The following is an 8,504-nucleotide window of genomic DNA, read 5'->3' on the forward strand; positions in this document are numbered from 1 at the left end:
TTAGTTTTGATTAGTTTAGGTTAATTTAAAATTGTCAAATTGAAATTGTAATTAGTTTAATAATATGTTTAACTTGTTTAGTTTTAATTTGTTAAGGTTAATTGAAATTGTCAAATTGAAATTGTAATTAGTTTAATAATATGTTTAGGTTGTTTAGTTTTGATTAGTTTATGTTAATTAATTGAAATTGTCAAATTGAAATTGTATTTAGTTTAATAATATCATTAAGTTGTTTAGTTTTGATTAGTTTAGGTTAATTGAAATTGTCACAATATCTTTATTGTAATGTATGATTGTAATAAATCACAATATCTTTATCAGATTGAATAATGACAAAATTAATTATTTGCAGAAAAAGTCTAATCGCAACAAGGAGAATTCGAAGAAGAAGAAGACGAGGTCGACTCAAGGATCTCTTTCTTTCTTGGCTCATCGTCATTTGAACGTAAGTTATTCTAATTTTGAAATACTTAATTTGAAATAAATTCAATACTTATATTTTCATAACAATTGCAGAGTAAGGATGATGGGACTTTGGGCTCCGCGTTAACGACGTGAGAGCAAAAACACCATAATAGAAAAGGTGAATGGACGACAGATTAGGCGAGACGAGCACATGTAAGTCATATGTGATAATTAAGATTACGTTACTTACATAATAATTAATTTTTAATAATTTTTTTTATGTGTAAAGGCGCGGATAGTTACTCTACTGGCGGATCTTCAGCGACAAGCAGAAGAGCAAGGCGTAGTCTTTAACCAGGACGATGCAGAGGAGCACGCAATGCTAGAAATTCTCGGGAACCGTCAAGATTGGTACGTTGGAATAGGTCCAACGGTCCCGAGATCAACTTGGGCTATTGCTCAGGCTCAGGACGAAAGCTCGTCGTCAGGCTCAGGCTCGTCGCGGCGCCGCGTTCCAGATCCAGTGGTTGGCGAGCTCCAAGCTCAGGTGGCGGCACAACAACTCGCTATGGATGAGATGAGGCGAGCCAACCAACAGCAGATGGAGGAGATGCAACGACAAATGTTCGCGTTCACGCAGCATTTTTCGCCCTTGCCTCAGATGTCGTCCGGCACGATGCCAAAGATGCCTCAGATGTCGCCCGGCACGATGCCACAGATGCATCAGACGATGCCATCGCCTCAGATGCACCCTATGCATCAGACAACGCCGCCATCAGTTTCAATGGCAGATGCTCAGACGACGCCGCCAGCTTCAGTAGATTTCCAGTTAGAGCGTACGAGCGGCAGTGGACGAGGAGGTAGCAGCAGTTCTGGAGCAAGATTTGGCGGAAGAGGGAGTAAAATGTTCAAGGAGTGGTTTACAAACCGAGGAAAAGGAAAGGGATAAGAATGAACATTTTTTTTAATTATTTGTCGTACATTATAATAATTATTGTAATCGAACAACTAATGGTTTGTTTTTATTATTATTATGAATATTAATTAATGAATTTTCTAATTAATAAACTATTTAGTACATATTATTTTATTACAATTATAGAATTCATAAGCATAATAAATAATAAAAAATTTTAAAAAAACTAATGTAGGCCAACGGGTGCGACTGGTCGCACCCAAAAATTTGGCGGGTAGGCCAACGGGTGCGACTGGTCGCACCCAAAAATTTGGCGGGTAGGCCAACGGGTGCGACTGGTCGCACCCAAAGGTTTGGCGGGTAGGCCTGTGGGTGCGAATAGTCGCACCCAATGGCCTTCCCGCGGACTTTTTCGCACATTTTTTCTGACTTATGGGTGCGAATATAGGTGCGAAAAACCGCACCTAAAAGTCGCACCTAAAAGTCATGACCGTCGGGTGCGACTTTTCGCACCCATGACCTTTAGGTGCGAACTTTCGGGTGCGAAAAAGTCGCACCTAAAGTCGCACCTAAAGGTAACATTGGGTGCGAAAATTGACTTTCAGGTGCGAAAAAAGTCGCACCACCCAATGCTGTTTTTTGTACTAGTGAATAAATAAACATAAACAGAAGTTTCAAGGAATAGAGATAGAAAGAAAAACGCTGAATCATGGTTGTCAATCGACGACGAACAGTGGTCTTCTTCTTCAATTTCCTATTCTTTCCCAACAAGCCTAAAACAAAAAGAAAAATTAAAATAAAGGCAAGAATGAGTTTTTAGGTTACAAAGGCTGATTATATATGTTAAGGGGTTATTTTAGGAGCTATATGGGTCTTTAAATGAGATCCAACAGCCCAGATTCGTTCACAAACAGAAAAATAAACACTTCAAGAATCGATGTCAGTGCGCCGTGCAAGAGTTCACCGGGCCGCACTCATTCTTCACCGGCCGCGATGCATGTCATCGTTTTCCGCCTTCTGAGCATAGGTTTCACCGTGCCACTGTGAGCCTTGACTTTTTTATTCTCAGTTTTGGCATTTTGAAAAAAAAATGTCTTTTTGCTCTACTTTGACTCTTGGGACCTTCATATTAGCTCAATGTCGTCCTGGCACAGTTCTATATTATATAACTATAATTCAATTAAAAATTTCGGAAAATTTGTTCTATTTTTTACCTATTATTATGCAAAACTTGAAACTATGAAATGATAGTCTAGCATAATTCAGTAGCAGCAGCTCTCCGAGAAATGAGTTGAGAAGAAAATAAAATAATATAAATACTTAGTTTATTTTAATTTCGACGTATTAGTTTTTCTGAGTGTATATATATATATATATATATATATATATATATTAAAAAATTCAAATATATTCAATATATATAATATAAAATAAAAACTATATGAAATAGCCAAATGACTATCTTTAATTAAAATTATAGTTCAATTATTCAAAATAAAAAAAATAGTCGAACTCATGTCAACATCTCCATATTATGGCGCATGAGGTTTGGAATATTATCTTAAGTTTTAGAAAGTTCGGCTAGAATTTTAACGTAATGAATTTAAATGAGTTATATGCCTATCTCTCTTTATAATATATAATAAATTAAAAATTATAAATGGATAGAGCCAAAGGCGGAGCCAGGTGGGGGTCAGGGTGGACCAATGCCCCCCCTCAATTTTTGAAAATTATTTTTTAGACCCAAATTTTTATATTTTTTTATAATTTTACCCTTAAATTTTACTAATAATTATGTTTTTAACCCAAATTTGTAAGTTTTTTTTTTCAATAATGCCCCTCCTCAAAAATATTTCTCAAATTTGCCCCCCCTTAATATAAATCCTGGCTCCGCCACTGGATAGAGCATATGATGATATATTCATTAAAATTACACTCCAGTGTCCCCCTTAAATACATATATTTATATTTTTTTTGGTTAATTTTTATTTACATTAATATTTAGAAATTAGTTTCTCTGAATAATTTTAAGTGAATGCCCTTAATTTAAATTTCTGGCTCGTCCTTATCTACCTATACGGTATAGTATATATTCCTTACCTTACTTAGATGTGCGTGTAATATCCTATGTAAAATTGTGCCATACAAATGAGTGTATGCTAATTTTACTGATCACTATAAAAGGGTGAATGAAAAGAAAAGCACCCACCAAAAAAAAAAAAAAAGATGGAGCTCGGAGTCGCTTTTTGGAGTCTGCTTCTACTTTTAGTTGCAATTGAGCTCCAATCGGTAAATCAAACATAAAGCACACACTCTCTTCTGTTTAACCCAAATTAGTCGTAACTATGAAATTAAGTAATGTTTTAATCATTGCAGATCTCGGTTCATGGAGAATCGGAGTTGATGCCCACTATATTCTACAAGATGGAGAGCCTGAAAGAGGGAACGACAAAGCCCGTTTATCTCCCGAAGAAACCCACTCAAAACTCCCACTTCCTGCCAAGAAACGAAGCCCAATCCCTCCCTCCAATCAAGTCTCGACACCTCAGCGACATCATGAGAACCTTCAAGATCCACCCTCGGTCGGCCATGGCGGCCTCGGTGAAGGGCACGATCATGATCTGCGATTCGCCGGGGGTGAAGGGAGAGACCAAATTCTGCGCCACGTCGATGGAAGCCATGCTTGACTTCGTTTTCAAGGCTCTCGGAGTCTCTGGCGAGGAAGATGATCGTCCCACTCTTCTTTCCTCGAGATTCGATCAGTCAAATGACGGAGTCATAGACTACCAGAACTACACGATTGTGGCGGCGCCGGTGGAGATTCCGGCGGCGAATATGGTTGGCTGCCACGTCATGGAGTATCCGCACACCGTGCTGTACTGTCACACTCAGGAGGGAGGGAACAAGGTGTACCGTATCAGAATGCGCGGTGACGAGGACGGAGGCCACGTGGATGCCTACGTGGCGTGCCACCTGGACACCTGGCACTGGGACCAGTCCCACCCGGTCTTCACCGCCCTCGGCACTCGACCCGGTGATGCCGCTTGCCACGTGTTCCCTCCCCACGGAAACCTCCTGTGGATTCAGAACAACGACAAAGCCTCTACTTCTTCTTCAACTCGATAAGGTACATTTTGCTAGCCAAGAAAAAGCTTTATAAGGTATTTTCTTTTTTTTTAAACATAAAATTATATGGTCAAAATTTAGTGATTTCACCACACTTAAACTTTATCTATTATTTATTTGACAGGATTAGGGTAATTGGTATTTAATTATATTAAAAATATTTAGACTTGATATCTCATACATTTAGGTTAAATATACACGATAATAAAAACAATAATAAGATTATATACAATATTGCCATATAGTCACTGTAATTGTAAAATAGCCTAATGGTTTTTTTGTTTGTTAAGTTTGAATTTTTAATTTGGTGTGGTGTTGTTGAGAGCTTTTCAATTGCATGGCCTATTTTGTTTCCTTAATTTTTTTATTAGTTAAATTGTTTTTTTAGTAAGCTAAATATATTTTAGAGTTTTGTGGTATCTAGCATAGGCTAGTTGATAATTTCACACTATTTTTAAAATGGAAGTCGTGGATTCAATCCTCACCGGTAACAAAGCTTTCAAAATTTTGCTAGTTTCTGAATTTTGCTAGTTTCTTAATAAAATAGCGAACTATTATCAATATTAAAGTTTCAACTTCCCAACAAATCCTAGTATAAATATATTGTATACAAGGCGCAAGGCATCCATATAAATTAAAGTAGGTACATACATGATTAGATATTATCTATTTAGCGAAATTTCTACATTTAATTTGTTTTCTTTCGATAGAACGAATTAAAAATCGTTGCTAGAAGTTAGCCATGGTTTCGTTTAAGCTTGAGAAGTCCATTATATTATACTCTATTCTATACGAAATACAATCAACGAGCAACATTCTGAAAGGCAATAAAATTGTTTAGTATTCTGTGTAAGGATGAAAAATTGAAACTGTGCGTTCCGGTAAAACAAAGAAAGTAATAAATGGGGTATAATAATACTTGAAAAACTGATAGAGTTTAAACTGATGACAAATTAATTTTATGTTGACTGTTAATTGTTTATTTCTGTGTATACAGCTGAAGAAACTTTAAACCACGTTATGTATTCTGCGAAGGGGATTTATATTCAAGGATCAGTGAGCAGTATATCTATGTGTGCTAAGGTCCAATGATATGGTTATAAACAACAAAGCAATGCGGGGCAATGCAACTTCAATTTCATGCGTGTTTGTATTATTGTAAGACATATTACAAATGTGTTCGATTAAATATTTAAATAAATTAACGTGGTTGGTATGTTGTTTTCTTATTTGGCTAATGAAGTGAGCCATCGAATGGTCATCACTCATCACTTTTCTTTGTTAGCATCTTCTTACAGTGTGACACTATGATTTCATAGATAAATAGTGTGAAATTATCTCAATAATTATAACACTAAAACTTTATAAATTGGTTTAGTTTTTACACTGATAATGTTACACGAAATAAATTTATTTATGTTTAAGTATTATTATAATATATTCAATTCATATCATAATAATTGAAGGATATATATTTTAAAATATACTTGAAATTAAATTATGGGAGAATTAGGCAAGTAGCTCAATAGTCCACCCGCTTTTTAAAAAATTAGTCAAGTTTCATTTCAATAAGAAAATAGTTCATTAAGCTCGCAATTAATTAAATAAAAAATAAATTAAATAAACTAAATAGTAAATTAAATTTACTCTTTAATTAATAAATTTACTGCGGATCTAACGAGCTATTTTTTTAATAAAATGAAATTTTGGCTAATTTTTTTTAAAAAAAAAAAAGCTTTAGGAGATTGACTAGTTGCAACTTGCAACAAATTCTTCATAAGAAAATCTTGTTGATCACTCAAAAAAAAAAAACAAGATTTCAAATAGTTCTTTTATTTGAATTAATTGGTTTTTTTTAATAACTTATGTGTTACGCTATAAAAAAAATAGGATCGACAGGTATGATCAGGGCTAAATACGTATAAAATCAATAGTTCAATTATTTTTGTACATTACATAAATTCCTGAAGAATAGTACGTACAAATTATGTTAGTCTAAGGACTAGTTGAACAAATTACTCTAAATATATTTCAGGAGATATATATATATATATATATATATATATATATATATATATATGTGTGTGTGTGTATATATATATATATATATATATATATATATATATATTATATATAAGTGTTGAGGCTTGTTCTCTCTCCCGGGAAACATCCTAATTTTTTACCCAATAATTTCCTAAATTTCCCTTTCACTCTCTTCTTATTTATACCAAATAACTGCTTAACCAACTATTAGTTTCTAACTACGATACTACCCTTGAGGGCGACACTTGGGCTGCGGGGCTGTTGATCGCAGAGAAGCTCCGGCCGAGCTGATGACGAGCTGATGGGTTGTTGATCGCCGAGAAGCTACAGAGTATGTGCTGTTAATCAGAGCAATTAATGTCAAGTTATGCCTACTAATTTTGAGTTTTTTTCAAGGGAAGAGGGCTTGAAATATGTCAAATACTGGGTTCCAATGTCATGCAAAAATAAGCCAAACAAACACCTATCCCTGGTTTGACATAGCTTGAGGCCTAAATAAAATTGAAAAATATGGTATTTTTTAAATGAACATTCTACACGAGTCACATATGATTATTGGATTTTATATATGCAGATGTTTTAGTATAAAAATATGTACCTCAAGATGTTTTACACTATGGTTTCGTAATCATCTCCACCATCCTCGCCTTGAACTCCTTCACCCTATCAAACCCAAACCTAATTCCCAAGCCGCAACTTCAAGCCGAGCCATATTCATAGCCGCCGAGGTGCTCGACGTGAAATATGATCCCAAAGCATATAGTCAGGGATGACATTTAGCTAAGGTGTGAGAGATAAAAGTCCACACACACACACACACACACACACACACACACACAATCAATCAAAACAGGGTTATTATTAGGGCTCTCAGGCGTTGTAGGCTAAGAGGTGAGAAAGTTACCTCATCCGCGGACTGGAAATTTTGGACTGGCGCTGTGAAGCTCGGACCGACGCTGTGAAGGTTGTACCGCCGAAATCTGAGAGGGAGTGAGAGAGAGAGAGTGAGCTGGAGGACATAGAGATTTAGAGAGAAAGATTGAGAGGAGGACTTACCGGGGTGGCTGTCGGACCGGGGCGGCTGTCAGACAGGGGCGTAGCTCAGGTGACCAGCCGATCGGCTTTGAAGCTCCGATTGGTGAGCTCAATAGCAGTGATGACCGGAGCAGAGGAGAGATATATATAGTGATCTGGGGAGAGAGAATGTGAGAGAGAGAGAGAGAGAAAAAAAAATGAGAGAAGACTTACCGTCCGGAGAGGCTGTCGGACCGGGGCGGAACGACCGGCGAGCTCAGGCGGCGAAGAGGACCAGAGAAATCGAGAGAGTGAGAGCGTGAGAGAGATAGAAAAAAAGCTCAGATTGAAATTCTTTTTTTTTTATAATCAGACCTAGAATTTGGGTGCGACTTTGTCGCATCCAATAGACCTTTTGCGTGCGACTTTGTCGCACCCAATGGACCTTTTAGGTGCGACTTTGTCGCACCCAATGTTTTGACCAGACAAAATTTATAAAAAAATGAGGAAGAAGACCGCTTAAAACATTTGGACTTTTGGGTGCAACAAAGTCGCACCCAAAAGTTAACCTTGATTTTTAGGTGCGACTTTCTCGCACCCAAAGGTATTAATGAACTTTTGGGTGCGACTTTTCGCACTCAAATTTAAAAAAATCAGCGAAATTTTTCTGTTGCTTCAATGTCTTTTAGATGCGACTTTTCGCACCAAAAAATCTTTTTTGGTGCGACCCAAAAATCATCCGCACCGAAAAACTGTATTTGTAGTAGTGATACGTACAAATATATACATACATACACACATATATATATATATATATATATATGCTTTTATATGTGATATTTAATTTAAACTATATATAGTCCACATTGTTTACGCAATCATTCATATTATTTTATTCCAACTATATATCATACCTGCCACAATCAAAGAGTCTAACCCCACTTTATTTTGGATATCTAAATTATTGTCTCATTATCCATAATGAAATTAATAGCCTCTG

At 36.1% G+C, this 8,504-nt stretch overlaps 1 protein-coding gene and 1 long non-coding RNA gene across 2 annotated transcripts; one reads left to right on the forward strand and one right to left on the reverse strand.

Annotated features, from left to right (window-relative positions):
• Positions 1 to 3,409: 3,409 nt before the first annotated feature.
• LOC149408258 (protein RAFTIN 1B-like) lies at positions 3,410 to 5,663 on the forward strand. The gene is made up of 3 exons (XM_089616480.1): positions 3,410 to 3,610; positions 3,698 to 4,448; positions 5,445 to 5,663. The coding sequence occupies exons 1-2, from the start codon at positions 3,548 to 3,550 to the stop codon at positions 4,445 to 4,447; spliced, it is 813 nt and encodes a 270-aa protein (XP_089472606.1). The 5' UTR covers positions 3,410 to 3,547; the 3' UTR covers position 4,448; positions 5,445 to 5,663.
• Positions 5,664 to 6,510: 847 nt separating this feature from the next.
• On the reverse strand, positions 6,511 to 7,680 carry LOC149408259 (uncharacterized). Its single transcript, XR_016301780.1, has 4 exons — positions 7,547 to 7,680; positions 7,395 to 7,470; positions 7,089 to 7,270; positions 6,511 to 6,828 (listed from the first exon to the last, which is right to left on the reverse strand). It is a non-coding gene; the product is annotated as an uncharacterized LOC149408259 (long non-coding RNA).
• Positions 7,681 to 8,504: the final 824 nt, after the last annotated feature.

This window comes from Urtica dioica, chromosome 1 (assembly GCF_054948205.1).
Source record: "Urtica dioica subsp. dioica isolate 48M chromosome 1, U.dioica_male_clone48M_v1_H2, whole genome shotgun sequence".
NCBI lineage: Eukaryota > Viridiplantae > Streptophyta > Magnoliopsida > Rosales > Urticaceae > Urtica > Urtica dioica.

What these genes read in the sequence shown, in the direction of transcription:
- LOC149408258 (XM_089616480.1), top strand. Translation starts at nt 3,548, where the DNA reads ATGGAGCTCGGAGTCGCTTTTTGGAGTCTGCTTCTACTTTTAGTTGCA. An exon ending in TTGCAATTGAGCTCCAATCG is followed by an intron (nt 3,611 to 3,697) that starts GTAAATCAAACA and finishes TAATCATTGCAG; the next exon opens with ATCTCGGTTCATGGAGAATC.